Source organism: Vicia villosa, unplaced genomic scaffold, assembly GCF_029867415.1.
Source record: "Vicia villosa cultivar HV-30 ecotype Madison, WI unplaced genomic scaffold, Vvil1.0 ctg.000060F_1_1, whole genome shotgun sequence".
Classification (NCBI taxonomy): Eukaryota; Viridiplantae; Streptophyta; class Magnoliopsida; order Fabales; family Fabaceae; genus Vicia; species Vicia villosa.
In genome coordinates, this window is record NW_026704990.1 from 297,460 (window position 1) to 311,859 (window position 14,400).

Here is a 14,400-nt window from a genome sequence, read left to right on the forward strand (position 1 = left end):
CGGATCCAAACCCCAAGGGTGGGACCATACAAGCAGCCTCAAATTAATTATATTCCTATAAAGAACATGTTGGCCTATCTAGTGACCAAAGACTTAGCTGTTGGAGTTTTAAAGGCATTTAATCTATTTTCTCATCATACCTCAGCTTATAACCAAAATAAGAAATGATAAAATAAATTTTGAAATTAACTTATCAATATTCTAGTATCTCATAATACTCAATTGAAATAAATAAGATATAGTACATTTATCCTATCGTGTCATCATACATACCATAATAATTTTCCATTTTGGAAAAATTCAAGGAATTAGCAACATAAGAAAAAGTTTATTAAAGTTAAGGAAACATGAAAAAACCTAATAATAACTTATGAAGCATTTGCAGTATAGTATACTATAACTCGTAAGCTAACAATTATGGCTGAACTCGAAGAGCTTTTGGAAAGGACTCAAGCACAGAAGTTGATAGAGTTTGTAGCTTGCAATCACATGCAGTGAATTGAACATGTTCCTCCATAATAATTATGTTGATCAACTTCATCAAAACTTGTTCAAGCTCTTCTCCATCACTCCAACCACGAATTTCAGCCTTAACAAGTGAAGAATCTTTGCATATCAAATCCCAAACTGGAAAATTCTTCCTTGGCATCACAAAGTCTTTTTCTCTAAATCTCAAAATAGGACAGTAATCACCGGCACCATCACCAAGGTAGATGAACCTCTTGTTGTCCACTTCAGAAACTGTGTTTTGAATTCTATCAATGATTAAACCCTTGCACATGTTTGGAGGACATGGATTAGTGCAACCATGTGAATTTTTGTTGAAGTCATGATAAGGTGAAATTCTAACCCTTCCTTCTTGGTTAACATAACCTGGATTACTATTAATCTCGGAAAAGTATTCCTTTATTCCCAAATGCTTCAAAATAGTTTCGATATAAAACATATTCGCATCACTCACAATCCTCAAATCACATCCTAAAGCATATGCTGATTTGATTGCAGGTATTATTCTGTGATGAATTGGAATCCTATGAAGAACCTTTGCAATATCTTCATTGGTTATACCATGTGAATGAAACTCCGTCATCATTTTGTCCTATAATTCCAAAACAATAAAACTCAAATTAATTATTTATTATGCCATTAACATAATGCAGAATTTATACGTAATTTTTTTAAATAGAATACAATAAAGAGAATAAAGAACATACCATGACAGAATTCCATGGCATTGTGGGAAGGAGCTGATTGAACAAATCAGTGAAGCCTAATTCTTCAATCAACCAGTTATCACTGTCGCAGTCGATGATGGTTTTGTCAAAGTCGAAAACAATAACAATATTAGACATTGTTTTCTTTGTGAGAATGGGGATGGCAAAGATTTGAATGACAACTTGTTCACAATGCTTCTTGGCTTGAATTTGAACACATAGAAAGAAAGGTATTTATAGGGAAGAAGTTGGAGAATATTTGAATTTGATTCTAAAGGAATATTACATTATATCCTTTGGCCAAGAAGGTAATACTAAAGTAGTTAGGTTTAGGAGAATTAATTTTAATTCTCGTGGCATTTCAAATTCAATCTCAGCCGTTCAATTATAGTTGGGCAGAAGATCGAAGGGTGTGGCTTGCTTTAACCATGAGGGAAATAAATGAGAATTATATTAGGTGGCTTTGTGAGTTGTGATGTGTAATGCACTCATTTATTGTGTACCACAAGATGAATTTGCATGTTGCAACTCATGAGAATATTCGGAGTATAGTTCCATTCCCCTTGTGTTTGTACCAAAATTTACCGTTTTTAGAATCCATGTGGTCAAATTGAGTCTTATTGTACGACTCAATCTATCGTTTTAATATAATAAAGTTTGTACGACATGATTTGGTTGACCGACATGGCATGTCATATGATTATACTAATAATTATCGGCACCAAGCTCTTGTGAAGCTTTAAGAGTCAGACTTTTGATAAAATTCTAGCAGCCCAGCTCTTGTGATTTTTTTTTTGTGTGTTAATGTCTGTGGTCCTGATTATAATAAGGATTCCAAGGTTTTGGTTTTGTGATTTGTTTCCTTTTAGTGTCAGTACATTGCTGAGTGGTCTTGATTTTAAATAAGAAGTAATTCGAGGTATGAAACTTTAGGGTCTGTTTGGTAAAAACAGCGGTTGACTGATAAGCTAGCTGATAGCTTATAGCTTATGACTGATGGCTGATGACGGATGACTTATAGCTTATAGCGGATGGTTGAGACTGATAGCTTATAAGCTAATTGAAGTGTTTGGTAAAATTAGCGGTTCAATTAACTTATAAATGTAAAATGACATAAAAGATATTTAATATATAATTATTTTATTTTAAATTAAAATAAATTATAAGGGTTAAAAATGGATTTTAATTAAAATAATAAGGATAAAAATGGAAGAAAAAATAATAAGCTATAAGACATAAGCTAAAACGCTATTTGAAATAGCGTCTGGAAAATAAGCTATAAGCTAGTAAAATAAGCTATAAGCTCGTGATGAAAAGACCGTTACCAAACGGGTCTAAATTATCATATGAGCTTATAAGACATAAGACATAAGCTATAAGCTCGAAAATATGCCTTACCAAACAGAGCCTTAGTGGGTTCGGAAGTTATTTAAGTTATTCTTTAGAGTTTATTACAACTTCAATATGCCAAAAAAAAACATGCGTGAGTGTGGTTGTATTAGTTGGGGAAGTACAGGGAGCGAGGTTCAAAAATATATTAATGGACCAAACGTTCATGGTTATAAGAGACCTTAACATCACACATTTATCCAAAACCTTAAGACAATAGTGGTATTGTCACGACACAAAAAATATTTGAGCACATCACAAGCTCGAAATAAAACAGAGTCGCCACCGAACTTTATTTATTCTAACAGGAAAGAGAAAATATAGATAAAATCCACACGGAACGAAGGATAAGATGGTCATCACAACCAAATTAGGGTTCGGGAGTCGGTTATGCAAGGAGAATGTATTAACATCACTCAAATCGGTTGTATTCAACATGATCCATTTAGTCAGTCTTGTGATCAAATGTTAGCGTGATGTTTACTAGCTTCTTAATTATTAGAAAAAGAGAAAGGAAAATATTTTTGGTTTTTTATCATTGGGCTCGCCAAGATTTCGCAATCCTGTGCCTATGTATCTTCATGGTGCATTGACAAAATCAAAGCTTCTTAGTTCGGGTTAAACTTGTTTTGAGTTTTAGTTTGGGCGACACAGACGAGTGTCAAGACCAACACGGACGAATGTTGGAGAAAAGGTAAAAAGAATTCGCGCTTGGGCGATAAAAGAAGTTTGAAAAAAGATTCGCACTTGGGCGAAAAAGGTAAAAAGATCCGCACTTGGGCGAAAGATGCGTGCTTGGGCAAAAGGTGAAAAAATGCTCGCACTTGAGCGAATGATGAAAAAGGGCTCGCACTTGGGTGAAAGATAATTTTTGGATTTCTTTTTAAAAGGTTGCAAAATAGTTTTATTGAAAGGGTGTCTGACGAGACGTTGGATCTTGCTCATACATATCCTCTGGTACAAAGAGGAACTCAAGAAGTACGCAATTCTTGGGAACTACACTAGGTTAGTTTGAATTTGAAAATGGGACTTGATATTAATCAAGCGTTTTGGCTTTTTGAAAATGATTTGGTTTTATTTGGTTTTGAAAGGACTTGGTATTGACCAAGATTTATTTGCATCAATTGAAAATGATTTGATTAGGTTTGAAAAAGATTTCAAATTGTCGATTGCTTTTATTTGTGAAAGTGTTTGGTTATTTTTGTAAATGAAAATGATTTGAGTGTGAAACAGTATGAAAATGTTTTTGGATGATGAGGCAATGGCGATTTATTTGTGAAGTGAGTGAATGCGCAAGCGATTGACTTATTGTTTTTAGGAAACACCCTTGTTGTGGATCAAAGTTTTCAAGTTATAAAACACCTAAGTTTATTTTGTTCGATTTGGGAAAAAGGTTCGACATTGGATTGAACATTAGTTTTGTTCTTTTTGAAAATGATTCATTTTACGTTATTCTTGAATTTACAATTAGCTAACACAATAAGAAAACATAAATGAGAGTGGTAAAATTTTTACACGTCATGGGAGTAGGGGGTACATTTTATCAAATAGGGATGAAATAGAGAAATTATAATACAAATACATAAACAAATACACAAGTGAATTAATCATTTAATCAATTAATCAAAAATTGATTAAATCAGTTAATTAAACTAATAAAAATTGATTAACTTTATAAAGCAAGGGAAGTGTTCAACAAGGTTAATTTTAGAAGCTAGCTCCCAAGCAGGAAAGACCATCAAGGTTGAATGATTTTGATTATGAAAACTCTCAAACTCCTCTTAATGAAGCATCGCTTAACACCGTCATCCGAAACCAGTAAGATCAAGCCATAACTCAATGAAGGATAAATGCTATAAGATTGATTACTTGGCTCGCAAGCTCGTTGAAATATTTTTTTTTGAAGTTTGACTGTTTAGTGATGATGATGAGGATATTGAGTAATTTATGTCTACTATGCTTTCTTTGTTTGTTTTGTTGCTTATTTTTATGTTTTTTTTTTTTTTTGCTTTCAGAACTCTCCTTCTATGTCTATTTTCTTTGATTAAATAAATGATGTTTTGAATAATTGAATCTATTATGTTATGTTATTTCTTAAATGATTATTTGTGATCTATGTGCATGTGATTTTATCTATCATGTTTTTGCCTTTTTGATAATGTTAAAGAGAGAAAGTATACTCTCAATGAGAGTAAAATTTATTCTCTTTAGCTGTGAGGAGAAGTTTAACCACTCCAATCTTTTACCTATCTATTTTTTATTTTTTTATCACGTCCTTAAGAGATGTGTTGTCATCACAAAAAAAGGGAGAATGTAGATTTATATGCTTGCAAGTACAATCATCTACAATTGTTAGATGATCATGATGGTTTTGATTATGAAAACACATTATGTCAAATGCCATTCAACAAATTCTTTATATGTCAATGATCAAGAAGTTCTTTGTGAGATCAAATGCCAAAGCCACCTCAATGATGACAATACCTAAGAACAAGTAGTGTTCAGTTAAGTCTCTGGTGACAACTGTCATACAATCTTAAGTGGACGCGTATGATCAAAGAAGTTATCTCAACCCTCATTCAGAGCCATCTTTGAGGGCGTGCAAGATGGGCTATTGCATAGGGCCTCAAAATTTTCACAATCAATTTATGGCTAAATAGGGCCTCATGAAATGTTTATGATGATTAAACTATGGTCAGATAGGGCCTTTATTTGTTTTGCCATGATAAAACTATGACTAATCTACACAGGGCCTCCGAAAAAGTTGAGACGGCTCTGCCCTCATTAATGAGAAGAGTAATGTTCCAATTGACGTGTTTAATAAATGATGGATCAAGAAAGAGAACTTTAAGCTTTAAAGTTATGAAAAAGAGGAAGTGTGAAAGCTTGAATGGTCCACACTTAATGCATATCTGAGTGATCAATTTAATATAAAGGTATAAAAATAAGTCTTGAGATAGACATTTAACACACAGATCTACACACTTGCACAAAAAAAGGTTTTAAGTCTCTCTTATTTGATAAAACACCAAAATATTTTTTTTGTATGCGTCCTTAATTGATTATTGACTTATTTAATCAATTATGAGGGCTTTTTACATCGGTTAATTAATTATCATATTAGGGTTAATAGCTTAATACATTTGTAATACCTCCAATTAATTTTAGAAGCCTTTACTGAATCAGGATATGTCCAAAAGATATCAACAACAATATTTGAGTCATCCCTATTTCTAGTCCAATACATGTATTTCTCTCTTTATGAATAAGACTAGACATTTGCATATCCGTCAATGGACTTGTTTACACACCGGGGTAACACTCGTGAGGTTTTCTGGATCTTTGTCTTTTAAAGCAGTACTTCGTCATGTCATTCACAAACGGTCTTTCATGAGCTTTTAGACGGTCTAATATGTCATGATCATTTAAATTCGTAGATAGTTTATGATTGTGCAACCCGAACATAACCATCACCTTCCAACCACTATCACTTGACACAGATCTCAACCTAGAAGATTTAACTTGTCATCCCCATTTATACTAGACACCCCACATATTTCCTTAATGACAAACATGTCCCTGCTATTATTTATCTAGAAATAAATTTATACTTATTATTAAAAAAAAATCACGTTTACTGGGCTGTAAAATTCAAAATTTTCGATAGTTACAACGAAATTTCAGGTACAATATTTTTGCAGTTTTAAAAAAAAAAGAATATTTACTAAAAATTATAGAAAATCCGGTATATTCTAGAAAAATATCTCATTTTTACCAAAAATACTAGATATGCCGGTGAAAAATTACCGATAATTTTGAAAATTCCGATATTTATCGGAAAAAAAACCAAAAACATAATTTTAATGGTCTGTCTTTCACCAAGTTCGTTTAAAATCATTAACTTGATATCTCACATTTTCAAGTTAAGAAGGATACTTAATATTGAACCTTTTCTTTTGTTACCATAACAATTTCGTGTTCTGTTTTTTTTTTCTTCCGGTGCAAATGTGTAGGGATCGTTTGAGCAAATATATTAGAATTTTATTAGACTCTATTCTTAGCTTGACTTTAAATAGAATGATAAACGTATGTATAGGGAAGGTGTCGGAGAATATTTGATCTCAAAGGAATACAGCGCATTGTATCCTTTGGCCAAGAAGCTGTTAAAGTAGTTAGGTTTAGGAGAATTACTTATAATTCTCGTGGCATATCAAATTTCATATCATACCTTTCAACATGATTAAATTTTAGGTGGGTAGAAATCCAAGTGTGTGGCTTACTTTAATCATGAGGGCAAAACAAGAATAAAAGAGAATTATATTAGGTAGTCACACATTTTGTTGTTGTAAGTGTGAGTGTATAATGCACTCATTTCTTCTCTACCAGAAGATGCATTGGCATGTTGCTACTCATAAGAATATTTCGAGTATAGTTTCATTTCACGCCAAAATCGTGGGTTTTTTAATTTCTACACTCCTTTTAACTTTAACCACTTGTAAAATCTATTTAATATAAGTTTAAACTTGTCATATAATAACAATTTTAAACAAAATTTTAGCTAAAAACTTATGTGTCAGTCTTATATTTTTCAAAATAAAAAGTATTAATAAAATTAATAAAATTATAATATTTATATTTATATAACTTATGAATTATGAATAGTAATAATGATAATAATATTATTCACGTTTCTATTCTAATTTCAAAAGAGTCAGTCACACAAATTATCATCTCATATTAGTTCATTTGTAAGATATTATTCATAATTAAGCCAATATATTAAAATAGACACCTTACTTTATTACTCATATTTGTAAGATATTCTCCATCATCACATTTTGTAAGATAATTTGTTTAAATATAATGCTTCAAAACATTTACTCTGTTTTTTAATTTTCTATTATATGTATAAGTACTTAGTTTCCTCCCTTAATTACTTAAAGTCACACCTTTAAATTTTATTTTACACTACTCTAAGTCCTATGATTTAATAACTTCATTGATGTCAATTATATTTCTTTTCTTCATTTTATGCAATATTATTATGAGTTAAACATTTCTCCGACATTGAATCTTATAGTTATAAGTACTTAACACGGGTTCTATAGTGTTCTTAATTTTTATTATTATTGGAGTAATCATTGAGTCCTATTATATTTTATTATGATTTAAATGAAAAAAAACGAGGTTTTAGAAAAATATTTGTTGAATATTAAAAATAAAAGGAATTTGATGCATACATTTATTACGTAGCTAAATAATTGACCATAAAATTAGATATTCAGTCATTCTTCGAAAAATATTTGTTCAATATTATAAAGAAATCGATTTTATACATAAATTTAGTGAGTGTAGTTGAATAATAAGCGTAACATTTGATATAATTATTCTTCAATAAAAACTTCTTTTTATTGTAATGTTTAATCTTTTACTTTCAATCATCTCATTCTCACATTAACATTTGACAAAGATATGAACTATCACATTAAAAATGGTTACATTGTCAAGTAATAATAAGGTTAAATAAAGTGTTTCTCAAACTTCTCACAAAAAGTGTTTCTCAATCATAAGCAATCACCAAAATCTTTTGAACTATTTTTATGATCAATCAATTTTAATTTTTTTAGTTGTAGATAACAAACAGAAGTTACATTTTTAAATTTTATTATATATTATAATTAAGTTAATCATTTATTTTAAGTTCATGTTAACAAAAACTATAATTTAAATCATCTCATGGTTAGTTAAATTTTATTATATATTATAATTTAGTTAACCATTTATTTTAAGTTCATGTTAACAAAAACTATAATTTAAATCATCCTCATGATTGCTGATTGTACTTGATCAGATTGGATCGTCAATAGTCTTCAACAGTCGGGCTTCAAGTGAATGGGGGTGTACCTGCAACGTACTTCGATGTCAAATTGAGAATTCGAGCAAGGGAGAACAAGTACAGATATTTAGGTTAGCTCCAGCGCGGGGTCAACATTTCCCTAATTTGGGTTGAATTGTTGGAGACCAAAAACGAAGAAAACTGCAGTATGTCACGTCGTAGGGCAGAGTTAGCAAGCACCCACATCCTAGTTGAACCACCGTACGGTTCAGAGTGGAAGTTGACCGGTTTTCATGCTTCTGAGTGACCACAGTGCTCTTCGTGGAGCATGTGGGTATGAAGCTCCAACATGAGAGTACGTGCTCGGTTGGGCTTGGCGCCTGACTTGCGCTTATTGGGCCTGCTCGTTCCAAACCAGAACATTTGCATATGAGATAACCTCAAATTCAAAGAAAAATGAGCTTTTTAAGAAAACAAATCACAAGTATACTACACAAAAACTTAGTATAACTATTCTATATTTTCATGTATCGTCCTTTATAATTAATTTAAATAAAATTTAAAATTATTGTTAATCAGAACACTTAATAAAAGTTACGCATCTATCACTATATGATATAAACATGTGTTTATAAGTAGGAGAAATTTTCACCTTAAAGTTTGATTTTTTAAAGATGAGTTAAGCTCATCTTAGATTCTAAGATAGTATTAGAGTTAGGTTCAAAATTCCTTAGGTAGTATATTATTAGGTTTATGTTATCGGACCACCCATCATTTATATTCATGCACCAAATCTAAGTCCAATAGTGTTAGGCTCAATTGAATGTGAGGGTGTGTTAAGAGTCTCACATGAAATAATATATGACATGAACATATAGTTATAAATGAGAGTATTAGGCCAAACCATAATTCTTTCAAAATCATCCTTAAAAGGTATAAAAGATATAAATTTTTCTGGAACACCGCGCAACGGTAAAAAATCCACCGGATCTTTGCAAAAATCGTAGAGACTACAATTGGGGTGAGTAATTTCCCCACAAAAAGACTTCCTCCAAACCAATAATTTTATATTTCACATCATATTGTTAATTCTCCATCCCTCCTTACGGAAACAAAAATCATTCCTAGTCAACCAAATCACCCAAGTGGTGGCAAGCCAAAACACCCAGTTTGCCCTCTTTTATCTTCTTTACACGGCAAATTGAATACCATCCCATAAAATGTGGGAGACACTCATCCTCCTTCAAAAGCGAAAAACGCACCTAAGAAGCTATCTAAAGGAAAATTAAACTCACCCTCTTCTCCACATGAAGGGCACAAAAAACATAAAGATAACTATCTAAAGGAAAATTAACACCTCGCATTCACAAAAAGCTTCCAACCGAACTCCTTAATCTTGAACGGCACCGAAAGCTTCCAAATAATATCCAAAGCCGTGTCACATCTATTAGGAGGACCAAACGGAAACCGGAAAGAGTCATAATGGCCATAACAAGACGAAACTGAAAATCCCCTTTCCAAATCAAGAGACCAAAACATGACATCTTTTGTTTCCGCCAAACCCCCGAAGAGATCCAACCGCTTCTGCAAATCCAAAAAAGAATCCAATGAGAGACCCTTCCAACACGCTCGTGGAGATGCCTAAATCACCCCACTTCCAAACACCATCACTCCACCCCCCTCATTCCCGCCACGGAAACCTCCTTTAAAGAAGAATTCGAATAAAGATCCGGGTATACATCTTTCAAAAAAGAATCATTTAACCAAAAACCTTCTCAAAAGGGTGTGTTAAAACCATTACCTACCTTGAAACCACAATGGGAGACCATAGGATCCAATTTTCCCCAATGACAAATCTTTAAAATATCACGCCACAAAAAAGAAGAAGAAAATTGCTTGAATTTCCTCCATAAAAAACAAGAGTGGACAAATCACCATACCGAGCCTTCAAAATATCATACCACAAAGCTTTTTGACCCTGTAGGATCCTCCACCTCCACTTATTTAGAAGAGCTAAATTAAAATCCGCTATACTTTTAATGCATAAGCCACCCTTCAAATAAGGTAATGTAACAACATTCCAACACACCCAATGAATTTTCCTCTTCTCCTCCACAACTCCCCATAAGAAATTTCTTTGGAGACTAGTAAATTCTTTAACAACTTTTTTCGGCATCATGAAAAAAGACATAGTGAATATTGTGAGGGAACTCAAAATAGACTTCAAGAGAGTGATCCTACCACCAAGATTGAGAAAACGATTCTTCCAACCTGATAACCTTTTTTTCATCTTGTTCAACAACGGTTGCCACGTAGAAAATTTCCTTAGATTGGAGCCAATCGGAATACCAAGAAAAGAGAAATTACTTTCTTCCTTCTTACATGCAAGAAAGAAAGCGGCTGCATCCAAAAAGAGAGGGGAAATATTAACAACAAAAAGCTTACTTTTGTGAAAATTTATGCCAAGACCCGATACATGTTCAAACACACTCAACACCGTTTTGATCGCCTTCACATGCTTCCAAGAACCCTCTCCCACCATAAAAGGGTCATCCGCGAATTGGAGAACATTTACGTGACAACTCCTTTTGAAGGGAAAAATACCAAACTCCCCAATAGAGCACGATTTCCTAACCAACCTCGCAAGGCCTTCCACAACAATAACAAAAAGGAAAGGAGAAAGTGGATCGCCTTGCCTTAACCCTCTCTTCACAACGAAATCCTTAGTGGGAATCCCATTAACCAACACCGACATCTTGCTTTGAAAGATCAAAAGCTCCATCCAATTCTTCAATTTCTCTCCAAACCCCATTCTCAATAACATATAACGTAAAAAATCCCAAGACATTTTATCATACGCCTTCTCGAAATCCACTTTATAAAGGAGACACGGGCTACCTTCCTTTCTAGCATAATGAACCACCTCATTAGCGACCAAAACTCCGTCAAGTAATTGTCTCCGACCAAAAAGTTAGAATTTCATGAAAAAAACATCTAAATAGTCTCTAATGATGTTGCTCTATTATCTTTGAATTGGTAGTTAGACTGATAGAGTTGTGTTGAATTTATATGTTTGTTGCTTGAAAACACACATAGACACACATGCAATTCAACCTAGTTCTTTACCCTTACTCGAGACCTCAATATTTTTTTAATAGGAAAAGTTACTATTAGTAGGGAGTAATAAAGGATACTCCACCCGAAAATACAACGGAAAGAACACCTACCTCCTAAAACCCAGAAGATGGTATTTCAAACATAGAAATTGCCACTATTTAGAGAATTACAAGAAGAATTCATCCATGTCTATGACTAGAACGGCGACATACACTCTTCAAAACTAAACAAGACTCCTCTAAAAATCAATTGGCTTTTGGTAGGATTCTGTCAAGTATAAACCTCCATCCGAAATGAGAAATGTTAGATGGAAATTTTAATTCCCATTGACTGCTTTCACAGTATTAACATGTAAAATTGAAACAAACTTATTATGGAATAATTTGTAATAAGAGATGACGGTAAAAATATCATCTGCCTCCTGCCTCTAATATTAATATTAAATTAGATTTACGTACAAATATTTTATGGACTATATATTTACGAAGAGATATGTTATTCCTACACCAAAATCATACACGTATTTCACTGTTCACTAATACGGTGAACAGTGAAATATTATAATAATAAATTACTTTTAAAAATATATTTATAAATAATTTTTAAAATTTTTTTTACATTTTTTTATTTAGATTAAAGGGTACAGATTAAAAAAAATGTGAACGAGACCACTAACATATTTAATCCATTATTTTTGTTCGATTCCATAGACAGTAATAGTATTCTTTTTTTTTTTTGACAAATTCTAGGATTTTGCAACATCTGAAAAGGGTGATTAAAGTAAATCAAAGGACACATGAAAATCCTATTAATTACTTAGTAATACATTTGCATAACTAAGTTACTTATTACTAAGCTAAGAGATTATGGCTGAACTCGGAGAACTTTTGGAAAAGATTTAAGCGCGGGAATTGATAGAGTTTGTATCTTGCATTCAGATGCAATGAATTGAGCATGCTCTTCCATCATAATTTTGTTAATCAATTTCATCAAAACTTGTTCAAGCTCTTCTCCATTACACCAACCATGAATTTGAGCCTTAACAAGTGAAGGATCTTTGCATATCAAATCCCATACTGAAAAATTCTTCCTTGGCATCACAAAGTATCTTTCTCTAAGCCTCAAGCTAGGACCCTAAAGCATATGCTGATTTAATTGCAGGTGTTATTCTGTGATGAATGGTAGATAAAGTGTTAGGCGAATATTTGATCCCAAAGGAATATAATTAGATTGTATTCTTTGGCCAAGAAGCTGTTAAAGTAGTTAGGTTTTTTCTTATCTTTAGAAGAACTTATTCTTCATAATTTTTAATTCTCGTGGCATTTCAAATTCCATCTCAGCCGTTCAATTATAGTTGGGCAGAAGATCGAAGGGTGTGGATTGCTTTAACCATGAGGGAATAAATGAGAATTATATTAGGTGGCTATGTGAGTTGTGAGTGTGAAATGCACTCATTTTACTGTGTACCATAAGATACATTTGCATATTGCAACTCATGAGCATATTCCAAGTATAGTTCCATTCTTTGTTATATGGAAAAATCAAAATAAGTATAACATGTGATTTTATATACAACCAACACAATTTTTATTCAATCATAATCACTCCATAAATTTAATTAAAAAATAAAATTTATTTTTAAATAAATTTAAAATTTTCTTTTTTTATTGATTATTTCTAACACTAAAGATTTAAGTTGTATACAAGTTTTTCTCTCTTATATGCTACTAAATCGTGCGTTTAATTTCTCTATACTCAACTACTAGTGCTTTACTCCAATTTTGGTGTTAATAATAACAATAATATAATTTTTTTTGTGTAAGCAAGATATAATAACGGGAGAACAAAGGGGTTCTCCAACCCGATTACACAAAAGGCGGGAAGGACCCGGCACAAAAAAGGAAAATTACAACCAATTACAATTATGAGAGAAAAAGAAGCGGATCTTTAGTGAACTCATAAAACGAATAATTGGAATACGCAATTTTCCCACAAAAGGACCACTAAAGATTTATTTTTTAAAGCGAATATTATTTTTTAACAATAATATAATTGTGTAATATTATAGTATTATTTAAAGAGTTATTTATTTTTTAACATTAATTAATAATTATTTTGGTTAATAATTGTGTGTTGTTATATGAGCATGTTATTGTTAATTATATTATTTATTGTCATTTTTTTCTATGGATATTATTATATTATTTAGAGCATGATATTGTTATTTACTTGTTAATATCAATATTTAATATAATTTTAAAAATATTATCGTGTTTTGTTTACTATGGCACTTTATTATGAAGAAATATTGATATTGTGATTTGATTACCTAAGACAACTTTTTTATATATTAATAACCAAAATCAAAACAACTCATCAACTAAAATTAATTAATACTTTATTTATCGTGTTTTACTTTTTTATTTATGGAAATTCTCTTACGCTTTCCTAGAATTAAATATGTCAAATCTTATAAAACATGAGCATGCGATTTTCAAAATTTCAGAAAAAAATTATTTATCATGAGTGCTAGATGCAGAAATACATTAATTTTTTTTTATTATAATTCAAAATAAAATAAACCAAGAGAATATTATATTTCTTATTGAATTATAAAAATTGTGAATATATTTTTAAGAATATTTTGAAAGATAATTTACTGTTGTTATTGAACAAAATAGAGTTTTTGTTGAAGGAAAATGGAGAATTTGCACTGCATAACTCTAAGTTTTCATCGTCTTCAAATAATCCCAACTATATCATTGTCTCCCTCCTCCATGAATAGTCTCATATCTTATAGTGAGACAACTTAAGATGGATGTCCAAACACATAAAGATCTAAGA

General features: G+C 31.6%; 1 protein-coding gene across 1 annotated transcript; it reads right to left on the reverse strand.

Annotated features, from left to right (window-relative positions):
- Positions 1–208: 208 nt before the first annotated feature.
- LOC131623319 (inorganic pyrophosphatase 1-like) lies at positions 209–1,433 on the reverse strand. Its single transcript, XM_058894323.1, has 2 exons — positions 1,215–1,433; positions 209–1,099 (listed from the first exon to the last, which is right to left on the reverse strand). The coding sequence occupies exons 1-2, from the start codon at positions 1,350–1,352 to the stop codon at positions 416–418; spliced, it is 822 nt and encodes a 273-aa protein (XP_058750306.1). The 5' UTR covers positions 1,353–1,433; the 3' UTR covers positions 209–415.
- Between the last annotated feature and the right edge of the window lie 12,967 nt (positions 1,434–14,400).